Genomic DNA, 15511 nt, shown 5'->3' on the forward strand with positions numbered 1-15511 from the left:
ATTCAAAGGTTAGTCTGATTTCCCCCCTAAGCTCTAAAGGAGGGAATCACTACCTTCTGAGACGCATACTATCATTAATCAGACATTGGGAGTTCAGTCCCTTGTACGATGCCAAATCACCTGGACTTTTATCTTCCCAGCCCTGCACAGCAGACAAATCCAGACCTGCTGGTGCTTGGGAAGGGGGGTGAGGAAGAAGATATCAGGGGGAAACTTTTGAAGCATAAACAAAAGATCAGTGAAAGGTTGTTCCTGCCATGACGCGATTATAAATGAGATGATCGGCCACAAAGAACATTTTTCTGCGGCTTTATCAAAATTATGCTTCTGTTTTAATGCTAGAAGTAAAAAATGTAAAGGAAAAAGGAGAAGGCTCCTTGAAAAATTCCAGATATTTTAATTAATGCCAATAGCATTAAAATATTATGGCTTGAGATGCTGATGAAAAGTCTCTTTTATTCATTAAATTTCCCAGACCCAACATAAGTAGAATCCTTAACATTCATGATCTCTCAGCATTGACTTCCAAAATTAATAGTCTGAGTAATTTCTTACAGCAGATGAACTGAGTTTCAAACTAAATGCATTGCAGTAGTAAACATCAGCTTTCTGTAAAGGCAGGATGCATCATTTAAAGACAACTTCTGAGAATGAAAACACCCTCCATTTTCCCTCTCCTCGATTTCTGTATTCAAAGGACACGAGGAAGGATTGTAAATTCCTATACTTCGATTTAGGGAATCCCCGAACAGAAGCTGCCTGCATCACTCGTGCGTGCAAATCACATTGCAGTTTTAGTGTCACACGTTCTTTCTGCCATGCTTCGTACAGGAGGGGCTGGTGCTCAGGATGATTTAGGAGGACAGGTTAGTAAGGGATGCTGCTTTCTGGTGCCTGCTTCGCTCGCTGTAGAAGTTGAGAGGGCTGTGATGAATGCTGCTGGGCACAGGATGCTGTCCTGGTTCTTCTGAATGGTGCCTTGCAGACCTGCGTTCTGCCAAAAGCCTGCTCTGCGAGCCTGGGGGGGCTGTTTAACCCAGACATTTTGCATGGGGTTGCTAAATGTGTGCTGTTCATTCTGGCATCTGATCACCAGAGTGCGGAGCACTTCCAGCTGCAACTCCTGCTGGCGGGCTGTGAACCCAGGAAGGAGCCGTGCTAGGAGCTGTAAAGCCTGCCATTTCCAACTGGGAATGATGGGATCTCAGTGCTCTTTTTGGCAGCCTCTTGACGGTGAGACTCAGGATTCTGGATCCCATTCCCAGTCCTGGGAAGCTGGCAGCTCTGGTGGGTGCAAATCACTCTGCCCATTCCCCTCCATCTCATTCTTGTTCCAGTTCTGCCTTTTTTCAGCCTACTTTTTTGCCTAGAAATCCAAATCCTCCTGGTCTGGGATAATTTCCTGAGGCTCAATCCCCCTCTCTGCTCAGCATCAGGCTTCCCACATCGCTGCTCAGTCCCACTGTCTTCACTCAGCCCATGGGAATGGGAGAAATGTCCCTACTTCTCCTTAGAGCTGAAGCTACTCCAGGATCCTGGCCCATCTCCATTCTCCTGTGCTAGCATGGTTGGATTTATTCCCCTTATAATCTGAGTGCCAGGAAACAGGTGATATTTGCATGCCAGGAAACAGGTGATCTTTGGACCCACACCATAGCGATGAGGAGCTGTGACTACAGGTGGTGTCTTGCTCTGATTCCTTAACCAGGCATTGAAACGTATGTGGTGTGGCAAGTGGTGGTGAGTCCATGAGCCTGCGCTGTGGTGTGTGCTGCAAAGGGATTTAGCTGCTCCATGCTGTGGGCTGGGTGGGATGGGGCGACTCTGTTCTGGACAAGCTGAAGGGTAAGACAAGCCTAGCAAGACAGGATTCTCAATGGTTTTAGGATTCCCACTGAATAAAGTCTTTGCAGAGGAACTTGGATTGAATTGTTTTCAAATGCTTTCACTTGGCTACACTTGCACAGATTTTCACAGCAGTATTGAAGAGGCACATCCTTAATACAAAGGTCACAAGTCGACTGAATTTCTACTCCCCTATCCAAACTGTGAGGAGCCACGGTGCATCTTAAAGAAGAGCATGTCAGTTCTTTTTCTCTTTTACCATTGCAAAACAGCGCGTTGTTCCCTGGCCTTGCCCTTGGGAATAGCTATATTGTTTGGGCTGAAGCTTTCCAAAAAAATTCAGCCTGAGGCAGATGCCCAGGATGGAAAATGACAAGTTACTGCTCAAAATATGACAGTTATAAGCAGCTGAAAGTAGAGTCTTGTAATTGGAAATGTCAGACGGTCTTGACAGTAGGCAGTGCTACCAGCCCACCAACCTCAGGAAGCTTGCTCAGGATTTCATGTGTAGGTAGAGGCAGCACATGCGCCTCCTAGCAGCCTCAGTAATTTCATACATGGCACACAAAGGAGTAGCAAAGTTTTCTGGGTGTTAAAGCGTGGCATGAATCGCACTGCTGCTGCTGGCAGCTTTGTCTTCTATTTGGACAACTATGCTGGCTTAGCACAACCCTGCCGCTACCTCCTGCTTCTGAGGCCAGGGAAAGGCTCTGGAAACAGGGCAGGGATTGAAAGTCCATCCACACCTGAGCTTTCCTCTAGCTGTCACTGGGTTGGATTCCCCAGCACCTGAGTTGCTAAACTGAAGACTTCTGGGGCAATTCTGTGGGGAGGGGTGGCAGGTTTATGTTCCCCAGCCCCTGTGAGCACTGCTCGTGCCCTCAGCATCCGTCATGTGCAAGTGTGGTGGTGTGTTCAAAGTGCTCTCTGCATTTCTGTCTGTTTCTTGGTCTGATATGTGTGCAGGGACTGGTGTTGATTCTTACAGCTTCTTGTCCTTAGCCGTCTGACCTCAGCTAAGGAAACTTCAGAAGGGTCCAGCCACCACTTGCACATGATCCAGCCAGTCACTATCTGCCCTTCAGACACCTTCCCAGCAGAGAAATTCGCCTTTCCCTGGTGCAGGACAACCATCCAGCCCTGTAGTCTGTCACTGCAGTTTCATTAAGTTTCATATTTAACTTTCCTCAGCAGCTGAGACCAGAAGGAGGGTGTTAGTGTCTCGGAGCTGGAACACTACATTGAATTACCTTGTTGATTTATCTGGTCATAACAGCAAAAGAGATCCCTGTGCTATAGTTAGGAGTCTGTCAGCATTTCCATTATAAACCTCTTATTCTCAAGAGGTTTTAACTTAGCTTTAAAAATGTGTTCCATTGCACAAACTTAGTTTATAACATGGCAAAGAACAGTATTTTATCTTTTAATATTGCAAATACACACTTGCATAGTCAGTTCGTATTGAAATGTATATGTGTGTAGCCGAAGATACACCGGTTTTAGGTAGTGAATGACCTGTTCAGCATCTTTTCTTCTTTTTAATTTAGCTGTCATGATACTATTACCTTGGCTATTTTAATAGATAAGATACTGTGCTTTGACGATCTCTTTCATTACTAGCACATGAACTCCTCTAATACATGTTAATATGATCATTTACAAGTGCAGCAGAGTCACACTGTGGAGGAAAAGTAAAAGGTTTGGCACCAAGGCTGCCCTCCTTTTCCTTTTATGCTAGACACTCATTCAAGGACACTTTGCTCACACTCTGGAAAAGCAAAGCAAAAGCTGCCTGGCAGGAAAGACTGGCCAAACGTGTAACCGCGGTCCTCTCTGGTACGATCTGCTGGGCATGAAGGCATCAGCAACTAAGGAACAATCTCTTCCAGGGACACCTCTCCTGCCTGATCTGCTCCCCTAAGGCCTTTCCTCCACACCACATCCTTGTTCTGCTGGGAAGTGTGGGAAGGTGGGAGAAATAAATTTAATCAAACTTTCCTTAATTTCCTAACAGAAAGCAGCTGGGTCAGTGTCCTGCAGAGGAACAGTGGTTGTTAATCCCAGCTGAAGACCCAGCCAAAGGATTCATCCAATAGCATTGGACGGGAGGGGTTGAACTCAAGGGCAAAAGGCACCATTCCCATGTAGTTGTTTTGGGGGTATAGTGGTTTGTTTCTGGGGTTTCCTGTGTCTTTTTGTCAAGCACAGCCTGACACAGGAAGTAAGTGTCATCTTCCAAAGTTTCCAGCCCTCCTGAGAAGAGATGAAGCTTGCAGGGTACTGGGAAGGATGAGCCAAGCAGAGAGCCTCTACAGTGAGTGTCAAATGAAGCATTCCCTAGAAATTCACCTTTTCTCTGGAAAAATTTATTTTTATGTATTAAGGAAAAGCATTTTTCCCCCTAGCCTCCCTGCCTTTTGGAAGCTCATGGCAAAGCAGTTCATGCCCCAGATGCCCAGAAATGCTCCTCCGTTTTCTGCAGTTTTCTGTTAGACAGACTGCCTGCCTGCTTTTGCTTTCCATTTCTAGCAGTTCATGTTCCTCATTTCTTCCTGCTCTTTCCTTGGTGATGCTGCTGAATTCCAGATGTGGTTTGCTCCAGCTGGGATACGTCTTCAGCTGCTCGGTGTGGCCACGCAGCCTGGAGCCTTAGCCTGTGCTTGTTGGAAGTGTCTTCCAAGTGGATTCAGGGTTTTCTTGCTCACAGCTTTCCTACTTCTTATTCCAAGATCTGCTTCCCTTTTGACACTTACCTTTGGACTCCCTTCTCACACACACACTTAGACCCTTTCGACAAGGCTCATTTTTCAGGGCAGAGATTCTATTGCTCATAAAAACAGTGGCAAAGATAAGGGCTGTACAGGTCTGTGGACCATCTTAGGTGATAGAAATTCATCTAAATCCTGTGCTGATGGTTTCCCGTCGATAGCCAAGGCTTTGCAGGCACGGCTGCAAGCCCATGATTCAGCAACTTTAACTGATTAATCAAGTCACTCAATTCTTTATGCATGCAAGCGTGCCCAAGGCAGCTGTGTTAAGTCGGCTTCTAGTCAGAGTGTTAGCAGTGCTGAGGATGTCAAAGGGTTTCGTGATATTGATATAAATATATATATATGCGTAGCTTTCTGATTAGGTTGTGGTTTTAAATAGTCTTTAGCAGCGTTCGCTCAGTTGATAGAACCCTTTCTGCAAATTTACATGCACGCTGTACCTCTGATGCTGCGTTTCTTAATTACAGATACACTTTATCGGAGTTAAACATGTAACAGGCCCTTAGCATAAATTATACTCAGTGTGTGTGTACCGAGAGTACTTCCCAGGTGTGCAGGAGGATAAGTGCATGTTAAAAAAAGCCTGTGCATTCGGAAAAGGTTTAGGAAATCTCATTTTCTAAAAGAACCCTGCTAAAATCCGTAAGAACACCAAACCAGAGCAATTCTGGGCTGTGAGAGAGGAATGTTGTACCTTGTGTTTCATACATACTGCCATGGTTTTGGTTTTGGGGATGTGCAGGTAAAATTCCAGATACTGTTGGGCTTGGTAGCATCATAAGTGTGTGCTTTGTGTTTATAGCTCTTTTACTGATAAAATGAAGTAGTAACCAGAGGAAATGTCAGCACTTTTTTCTTGGCACCCTATTTAAAAACGTAAGAGAGGGGCATCTGTATGTGAGGGATCACTGGCAGGGCTTCAGTCATCCTAATGCTGCAAAAGACTATTTTTTTGAGGTATACAGTGCTGAGAGTGTGAGGAGCAGGTCCTGGGTTCATTTACAGCCCATGGCTGTCAATGGGTGCTCCATAGTCTCACCTGTCCGGAGGGTTAATGCTAAGCATGGAAAAGGCAGGGGCTGCAACTCTACAAAGAGCTCGCTTTCAGTCTGCTCCAGCATGCTCAGACAGAGCCACATGTTTTACTGGCATGTATTAGGTCAAGGGACTTCATTGACTTTCTTGGCTATGAAGATTCACTGCCATCTCCTCAGCAGAGGATATCAGCAAACACGGCTTAGTATTCTCTGCTGCTACTAGGCGTAAAACAAAGAGCACGTTTCAAAAGGGTATGTTAGAAGAAAACAAGGAGACAAAGTGAGAAAATGAACACTTGGCTTCAGGGGAGTCAAAGGGATGCAGATATCTGTTTGTTGTTAGAGGTTTTGCATGGCAGCAGTAGTTGTTGATATTTATTTTTCCTCACTTCAGCAGAACAGTGTTTGTTAATAATTCTAATCATAAAACATCCACAACAATTGCCAGATTTGCCAACTTTTATAAAAATTGTGGCTAAACTGAATATTCAAACCCAGGAATTTCTTGGAGGTTTGGGTTTTTTTTTTTGCCCCCTAAATGCAGAAGAGCTGTTGTAATGTGATGGATGCTGTTGGAAGCCCCTCTGTGAGTGACTTTGTCCTGGCCAGGAGAAGAGCTCAAACACACCTTAGCCACAACTTGCATTGTGAGCTGCAATGATGATTGCAAATACACCAATATAAAAAAAGCAAAACAACCGCTCAACCCCGCTAGAACTGACTCACAGATGGAAAAATTTGTTATTGTTTTCATGATCTTTCGCAATGTGTTTGCAGGTTTCCACAGCCTTGTTTAAATTCAAGCAAGGACCTTTTTGCACCAACTTTGCAGGATTTCATTTGTGAGTTGTACATTTAATTCTCCGCAGCAGATGGTGGTGTGTGGGTGTACTGCTGTATATTTGCAACAGATTCCTTATCCTACAAAATTAATTGTTTCATGTGCCGATCTAAAAAATCAGAATTGTATTGTTCGTGAAAAGCTAATTCCTGCCTATCATTTTGCCACGACCTGGGCAATTCCGACAAAGTGTAAGGGAAGAAAAGCCTTAAGTGCTGCTTTAAAGCAAATGGATCGTGGCAGCTCTAGTCAGTCCTGACACGCAGACTGAAGAGCTAATGATCTTGTGTGTTTAAAAGTCACTTAAGTAAAATTAACTATTTTGGGCCTCAGTGTCAGGTTCCCCAGATGTTGCTATCAAAAAGGGTGCTGCTGTGCTCCGTGATACACAGCACAGACAAGGCCTCCCAATTAGGCCCCTTTTCCTTTGATGGGTTTCTTTCCTTGTCGGGGATTTCTTTTCCAACTATTGCTCTTTCAATGGCGTTGCTTATGTTCATTCGGGAAGTTTAGGGGATTTCTATTTTTGTTTCCTCCTAATTTGATACAGGTCTGGTGTCTCTGTTAAGCTGCCACTGGTGGCTTGCCTCCGTGCCTCGTCCATGCTGTTGTGCCAGGCTGCACATCTGGGTCTTGGAGGAGAAAGAGGAAACGTGAGGCTAAGCAGAGGGTTTCAGTGGAGGTCAGGCACTTCCAGGCCCATGCAACTGAGCGCTCCGTCAGCCTCGTGTGGCACAGAAGCTAGGGCTTTGTCTAGGACAGGGTCCACACTGATGTCCTTGGAAAGGGGGGGAACCCAGGGCCTTAATGGTAAGCAGGTGGTCAGGATGGGTAAAATAGGGCAGAGTTGGTTATTTCACCTGTTCCACCTTCCCTAGTGATGGCCACTGGGCCAGTGTCTATCAGAAATGAAGTTTCCTGTGTTTTGAGACAAGGATTGATGGACCACCTGGGCCAGGTAAGACAATGGCCAAGATAGAGGGTCCCCAGTGTGCTTCCCCGTGCCATTGGGGTATTAACAAAGAACTAAATAAACCCCATCCCTCTTGCCTTCAGATGCTGGAGCAAAGCTGGGCAAGGCAGGATCACACCAGCGTCCCCAGGGCTGGCTATGAGTTATAGCTGCTCTGGTAAGGATGCCGCACCGGACAAATGGGGCTGGAGGCTGCCACCTGAGGTGGGTGTGCACGGTACCATAAGGAACGCTGAAGCTGGTGGCTGAAGTGTTTGGGGACAAGGCACCTATTTTGGTGCCAAAGCCCTCCCATCCATCCCAAAGCAATGTGTTATTGTTGGGCGCTAGTGTGAGGTGTCCCTGCCCATGGCAGGGCGTTGGAACTGGATGATCTTAAGGTCCTTTCCAACCCTAACTATTCTATGACTCTATGACCGTGGCACACCCATGTTCCATTGTCACATCAGTTGCTTTGTCTCGGGGGCGGGGAGGGGGGGGAAATAGGAACCAGCCTTGGGTTGTAGGTAGTAGTAGTTGCAATCACTGGCAGCTCCAAGCCCCACTGATTTAAGACTGGGTATTTATTATGGAATAGAAGTTTTAGGATTTTGTTTTCTGCTATTGCACAAGAAACCATTTGCAACCCTGTAATATTTGAAATCTGAATGAAATTCAACATGTTTTAAGTCCCTTAAAATATGCTGGATTGTTGTTTACAAATAGCAGTGATACCTTAGGGGTGTGGTAGACAGAACTTCAAACCTTGTCTGCAAAGCAGCTGTTTTGTGTGTGTATATATATCCATGTTCCCATCTTCCCTGTTATTCCTACCGAGTATCAGAAATCTGATAGAAAGACCCAGACTGATTTTGTGTCTTCAATAGCGTGTGAGTCAAATCAGTTTTCTTCTGTATGACCCATCCTTTTGGGTGCTTTCCTTCCTATGGCCTGCTCTAATGCTCCTCTCTGGCCGGTTTACTGGGAGCAGGCTTTTTCAAACCCAGGTTTCAGGGTTATAGGAATAGAAACCATTTAAACTCAGTGACTCTTCTGTAGAGTAGGTTTATGTTCTCCTGATCCCCCTGGCACTGCAATGCACCTGATCCCATTTGAATTTCTCCAGCACACTAGCATGGCATGCAGTGTTTCTGGGAAAAGCCTTGGATGTGCTGCTGCAAGAGCATACGTGTTCTCCTGGGTATTGAGGGTACCACTCCAATGAAGGTGATTTCCTTAGCACGGGGCTGTGGGGCTGTACTGCAGCAATGCCCTGGATTGGCAGCCAATGGGGTACATGTATGGGTGCATCTTTGTGTGTGATTTTTGCTTGTTTCCTTCCTGCAGAGGCTCCTGTTGGTCCCAAATGACTTGCCCCCTTACGAGTTACTGAAGCTCAGCTGGATTGGCTCCATCACATCTTCTGGGTTTAAGAAGTCAGTTATTTTTAGAAGAGATACGGATTAGCTGGAGATGTCAGAGCTTTCGTACAGTTATGCTGGATTTGATCTCCTTTCATTTTGCTCTGTATGCACAATGAATTACTTCTGTGCAGTGAGCTCTGCAACATCTCCAGGGCAGGGAGAAAATCTTTTGTGTCATCATGCGCTGACCCGGCTTTACCTCACCTATCTGCGGTCATGTAAGTGAGATGTGTAAGTTAACAGCCACCCTTGGCTCCTGCTGATGGAGAAGGAGGTTCCACATGTGCTTCTCCCCATTAACTATCTTCAGGCCAATTCCAGTAACGAGGCAGCAGCCTCTGCTAGGTGCAGGGCATCCAAGCCCCCCTGCCCAATCCTTCCAATGGCAACCACCAATGGTGCTGGTGTATTTATGTCCATTTAGTTGTGACAAATTCAGTGTCATTAGCCAAAGTGATTTCCCACAGTAAAAATTTAAGAGCGGCTCACTGTGATCTCGACTATTGCCAGCCCTCGTTTTCAACGCACCCTCCCCTCTCTGTTTATTCAAAGCCCAGTACCGTGCCCAAGGTAGGCTGAAGTGGAATGCAAAGTGAATGCACTTGAAACACCCTCCCCCAGGTGATTTTCCATTTATGCAGCAGGCTTGCTAATTGCAGAAAGAGTGATTACCCTTTCAGGAAAGAAATATAAAACTTGATTACTCTGAATGAGTGTGAGTGAAATTTGGTTCTGATCCCAGCTGGGCAGAAATTGTGTTCCAATAAGGCTTGCTAAAAACACTCACATAGCATCAGCATAGCAAACCCACGTGTGACTGATTCTATCCAGCGCACATTTGTGATACTCTTGGAAAGGGGGGACTGAACTCACATACCAGGTCCTTAAAACTGGCAGAGTCCTTTCTCTTGTGTAACACGTGTATGTGAGTTTTGATATAGCTCACATGAGTACCTTACATGAATGAGATGGAGGAGAGCAGTAGCCAACCGGTGGGGAAATAATCTGTATCCACACTGGCCTGAAGTCAACAGCAAAATGCCAGCATGCAGTGTCACATTTCTGTCTCAAGAGAACCTAGAATATATGGTGAATTTTGTATCAGTGCTTTTCTGACAGTGTAAGGTACACAGAAGAAAGGACAGGGAAATAGTAGGCGATGAACCTGACAACTGCTATAACATAGATAGTGTTACAGCAAACACTAGTTAGTTACTATGGGTCTGTCTTAAGCGTCAAGTGCTGCCTTTCTAAAATGGGCTGATGCATGTTACATTATGTATATATGTATATCATCAAAAGTGGTGTATATACATATATATAGATAGATGGAAGGATGATGTTTTTCAGAGCCAAGTCTTTATAAATAAATAGTGCAAATTGATAACTTCTGCATTTTAGTGGGGCAGAGTCTGGTTGATTTAAGGATGAATTAAGCAAGCTGTACATTTAAGAACAAACTCATGCTGTGGCCTGGAATTAATTATTATAACCAACATGGTAACTTAATCTCACAAAAACACGAGTTTATTAATAGGTGATGGAGCTGAGGAACCACACGGTCCATCCAGCCCTCTGATATAGTTTTCCTAATCTCAGTTACGAAATTCAACGCTGCAGTTTTACAAGTTACACATTCTCAATTAGTGGATGTTACAGAACAGAAACATGAAGTGAATATTTGTATTAATGGGATTCAAACAAGTCAACTGAAAGAAGCATCAACTCTTGTTATAACACATGGCGAAAAGAATTCAAATGTGGAATGTTGATCATATATTGTTGTACAGTAGATATGTACACTGTTTCATACTGCATGACATTTGTTGCATATTCATAGAAAAGTCAAACTAAATGATGGTTTAAAACCTGTATTAACGCTGAAATTTGCTTGCTGCTTTTGTTAAGTGTTGAATATTGACTGAGTTAATATTTTCATTGTGTAAAAATACTGTATATAGTAGAAACCCTTCAATATCTTCCACATTCAAATAAATGAAGTTACAGTTTGGTATCTGGAGTTCAACATCTTAAATTAAATGACCGATTCTTTCTAACCTCGAGAAGGAAAAAACAAACAATGAATATGCTCTGTCTGGTTTGACGAGCACGTTTCTTGAAGACCTTGCTTCTGAAATCAAGACTCTAACATCTACCTCAGCTGAGGTGCACTGGGATTACTAAAACATCTGAACACGGTTAAAAAGGTGGAAAGTCCATAGCCATTCTACACACTTTCATTTATTGTCTGGACAATTAAAGTACAAATAATTCAAACACAACAAGGTTATGAAAAAAACATTTACAATACTTTCCCTCAGAAATGATCTAAACTAGCAAGGTTAACATGAAGTCATTCATTATAACTAAAGTATACAACTGCCTGGTCCTAAGAAAGATTTTTTAAATTATTATTATTATTCAGATAGTAAAACACATCGTAGAGAAAAGATTCTGACATGCCTTCCCCACTAATGCTTAGCAAATGCATCAAAACTTTCCCAGCAAACTGCGCTCATTCATAGCAGATGATGTATAAAGGTTTCCCTGAACATTGAATGAGTGTTCCTTTAAACTAAAATCTAACATTGTTAAAGTAAAAAACTGATAAAATTATGATGCAGCCTTTGCTTTAGTTATTTGTCTACTACAAAAGTTTGTCTCTTCAGTGTGAAAAAACAATACTTAGTCTACATGCAGTTAGTGGGTATAGCATGGAAAAAATGCACAAAATAAGCACAAGTTATAAATAACCATAACGTTTTATTACCATTAAGACTAAACTTGTATTGAAAAGATTTTATATAACAAGACAAGAAAAGCAATAGCAAATTTAACTATCAACTAGATTATGCATAGCGAGTAACTGTTTCTAGTACTCAGGGAAGAGCATGACCCTTTTTTGTTTTAAATATATAACCGTACAAAGCACAAACATACTAAAATGATCAGTGCACTGGACATGGGAGAGCACCCCCTCAGTCATTTTGTTCCCTTAGCTCTGTTTTCCCCAATCTGAATTACATTAAAATAAAGACCCAGTTGTTTTCTTTTCTACTGTGCAGTAAGAAAAAATATTCACAACAAACATGACAATATATCAAACAATATTTCTACACAAGTTACCTTGATACCTCTGTCACTTAAGTATCATAAGAAAACATTTTAAGACATATACAAACAAAACTAGCAAAGTGTTACAACTTATAATAAATTAACCAAAAGAAAAAATAACTTTATATATATATATATTTATATTATATATACACATACACACACAACAAAATGACACAATAATATGCTTCTTCCCATAGTTTAAGTAAACAAATAAGTAGACTAGCCAAACTAGCTATATTTGATTTTGGCCATATGCATCACATCGGCAATTAAATAAATAAGTGTTTCAAGCAACATAAACAGTGTTCCAAATGTGCCAACACAGCCCAATTATATTAGCTTGGGCTATAAAGTGAATTTGAAAATTCTTAACAAATTTAAAGCAAATGTATTTTTTTCTAAACACATTACATTTAACTATGATACTAAGATATGTAAATAATTTTGTAGCACCTACTGCTCAAACCAAGGAAGTTTTTGATCAAAAAATTAATTTTTTTAACTTTTGTTCTGCTGATATCCCATACTGATGACTTAAAGAAAAACCGTCTTGCAACTCATCTCCTTGCTTTTGGGTTTTGACTGTGGGTAACTGCGTGCCTGGGAAGAACACTCTCCCGTACTGTATTTAATATTTTTATTACATGCTATGAAAAGATACGAAGATCATCTGTTTGTAGCCCATCCTTCAAAAAACAATCTACTAATCCAGTTTAAAACACACATCTTGATCTCTAAAAAGTTACCAGTGCAGTATGAACATGACAAAGTTGTCAATTTCCCCTAAATTAGCCAGTCAAAATATTTTTTTCTCAAATCCAGATTCTCTTGTAAAAATTCTTTATATTTTATAAAAATAGATTTTTCTTGAAACCCATTTTCAGCAAAGAGACCACCTCTTTGGCAACATTGTTAATGTTATTTAAATTGTTATGTCATCAGGTATCCCCCTTTACCCCATTCCCTAACAGAAGACTGTTTAGTTCACATGATACAAAAGAAAAAAGGAAAAATAAAAAAAGTTGCAAAATTATGTTTTTTTTTGCAATTTTTATTGTTCCTCTTTAATTTGTGTGGGGGGTTTACCAATCTGATTCAATCGATGTTGTTTCCTTGTGTTTTTTTTTTTTGAAAAGAAGAAAAGAAAAGAAAAATCTTTTGTTCTCGCTTTTTAATCCCATTAGTTCGTAAAAACTGTTTTTGTTTTCTTATTTTTTTCAAATGAGTGAATGGTCATCTTAAAAAGACCCACCTTCAAGGAAGGTAGTAAAACTAGCTGGCCGGGTAAAAATCCCTGCACATTGTTATCTATGTATATTATATTCAACAACGACAGCTATGAAAGAACATTCAATGCATCAAAGGTTTTTTTTGTTTTTTTTTTTTTTTTTCTAAGCATTATAAAATCCTTTCCTGTTCCTCACAGGATATCCAATGTTTTAATACTTAGGCAACACTGGCTTATAAAGTCCATGGTTGAATATAAGCCTTGAAGAGTTTTTATTTTTTTTTTGTTTTGTTTTGTTCGTATATATATTTATATATATATATTTTAGTAAGTAAGGATATGAAATTCAGGATTTGTGGGTTTTATTGGTTTTAAAGGAAACTTGCAATACTCTGTCTCCTAAACGGTATCCATTAAGGCTGGCAATCGCCATGGCAGCTTCGTCGTAGTTGGTCATGGTGACAAAGCCAAATCCCTTGCACTTGTTGGTGTTGAAATCACGGATCACCTTCACGTTATTGACTGCTCCAAAGGGACCAAACAACTGCCACAGCACGCTCTCGTCGGAGTCGGGAGACAAGTTGTAGACAAAGATACACCATCCAGTCCCAGTGTGACCAGGGATATTCATTCCGACAAGGCTCGTCATACCATCAATTGTGATCGGAGAAAACCTACCAAGTAAAAAGACGGGTCTATTCTAAATATATCTCTTGGCACAAGCTACATGGAACCACGACTCTAAAGTAAGTAAGCCAATGGTAATGAAGGTTCTTGATCCTATCCCTGGAAGATGACTACACTGCTACCTTTGGTCCCTACCTAAGTGGAGGGGGGCTGTACCAGACCAAATCTGGGCATCGATGAGTCTCCCTTTAAGGATAAGCCCTACTTCAATGTATACTAAGATCTAATAAAAGAAATGCTTATGGACAATCTAAGCCCAAAAGGGCCTGCAAATGCTGCTATAAACACAAGTTCATTTAAAGAAGCCTGCAGGAATTTGCTACCTATTCCCACCACTAAAATAATGTAGTTTCAGGGAAATGGAGATCCTAAACTTGACCTCTTACTAGTTGGTAGTGAAAAAAACCCCTAACAAATTTAGGACTTTAAAAGATTAATGAAATGCCATTTCCAGGATTCAGCTGTAACAGTGGCCTATCTAGCTAAAAATACTAATATGGATTTAGAGAGATATCTAACTGGCAGATTTTAATTCCCCCCCAACATAGTCCTTAATTGACATACACTGGGAAGAGAAATCCAGGTAATAAAGAAGTCCTAAATCTGGCCACATATTCAAGGAGATTTATGCAGCAATTGTTGGGTAAGTAAAACAGTGCATAATTAATGAGCATGTCAACTAATACCTTCATACTGTGAGACTTCATATCCATGACAGGCTCTTAGGTTCTTCGGGTGGTCAATGCAGAGACAAGCTCCTAGAAATCTAATACAGAACCCTAACTTTTCTCTCCTTGTTGTCTTTTGGGACAGTTTCCTTTAGCTTGAACATCTGAACTGGGAAGCTAAAAGCCAGGTAGCATGTTTATGAACATGGAACCATCACACAGTAACACAGGCTGGGCAGGATCTGTGGAGCTCATCTGATCAACCTCTGGCACAAAGAGAGGATGACTTCTCAATTTACATCAGATGCTCATGGCCTTGCAGAGGGGAGTTTTGAAAGTCTTCAAGGATGGGAACTCCACTCCTGCAGCCCCTGCTCCAGGGCTCCACCATCCTCACTGTAAATTATTTTCCATTATACTCAGTTGAATTTCCCCTGTTTCTGCTACCTCTTCTCCTTTTGCAGGTTGAGCTCCAAGAAGAGATCAGCTTCATCTTTCTAGTGCCCCTTGTAGGTAGCTAAGGACAGCAGCCAAGGGCTCAACTCTCCTGAATTTCACCATGTTCCTCCAGCTTGTCAAAGTCTCCCCGGTGGCACCCGTGGCCAAGAGCACAGTGACTGCCCCTGTTCCCTCACCAATTTAGTGTCACCAGCTAATGCAAGGAGGGCGCGTCGCAGCCCGTGACTCAGGTTATTAATGAAGATGTTAAGCGGTATCAGCCCTCAGGATCAACATAATTTTCCTTTCATCAGTTTGAAAAAAAAAAGTGACATGCTTTCTGAAGCTACACTTTGGGGTAGGTTTTAAAATAACAACTGCACAGAGGAAACGTCTTAATAAAAAAATCCAGTTTCCCATGTACCTTCAATATGATGAGTTTTAATACCAGAACTGAATAATAATTCCTCAGGAGTTTGAGTGATGACTGAGGGAGTGGAGGG

General features: G+C 42.1%; 1 protein-coding gene and 1 long non-coding RNA gene across 3 annotated transcripts in view; one reads left to right on the plus strand and one right to left on the minus strand.

Annotated features, from left to right (window-relative positions):
- The first annotated feature begins 4022 nt into the window (after positions 1 to 4022).
- Positions 4023 to 7665, plus strand: LOC136010830 (uncharacterized). Its single transcript, XR_010611020.1, has 4 exons — positions 4023 to 4159; positions 6431 to 6495; positions 7373 to 7452; positions 7551 to 7665. It is a non-coding gene; the product is annotated as an uncharacterized LOC136010830 (long non-coding RNA).
- Positions 7666 to 10398: 2733 nt separating this feature from the next.
- The window catches only part of ELAVL4 (ELAV like RNA binding protein 4), an 83768-nt gene continuing 78655 nt past the window's right edge, over positions 10399 to 15511 (minus strand). For both annotated transcript variants that reach the window (XM_065673376.1, XM_065673377.1), the window contains exon 7: positions 10399 to 13889. In XM_065673376.1, coding sequence (XP_065529448.1) covers positions 13562 to 13889 — 328 coding nt within the window. In that variant the 3' untranslated portion in view covers positions 10399 to 13561. The remainder of the gene's footprint in view (positions 13890 to 15511) is intronic.

The sequence above is a fragment of the Lathamus discolor genome, chromosome 3 (genome assembly GCF_037157495.1).
Source record: "Lathamus discolor isolate bLatDis1 chromosome 3, bLatDis1.hap1, whole genome shotgun sequence".
Lineage (NCBI taxonomy): Eukaryota > Metazoa > Chordata > Aves > Psittaciformes > Psittacidae > Lathamus > Lathamus discolor.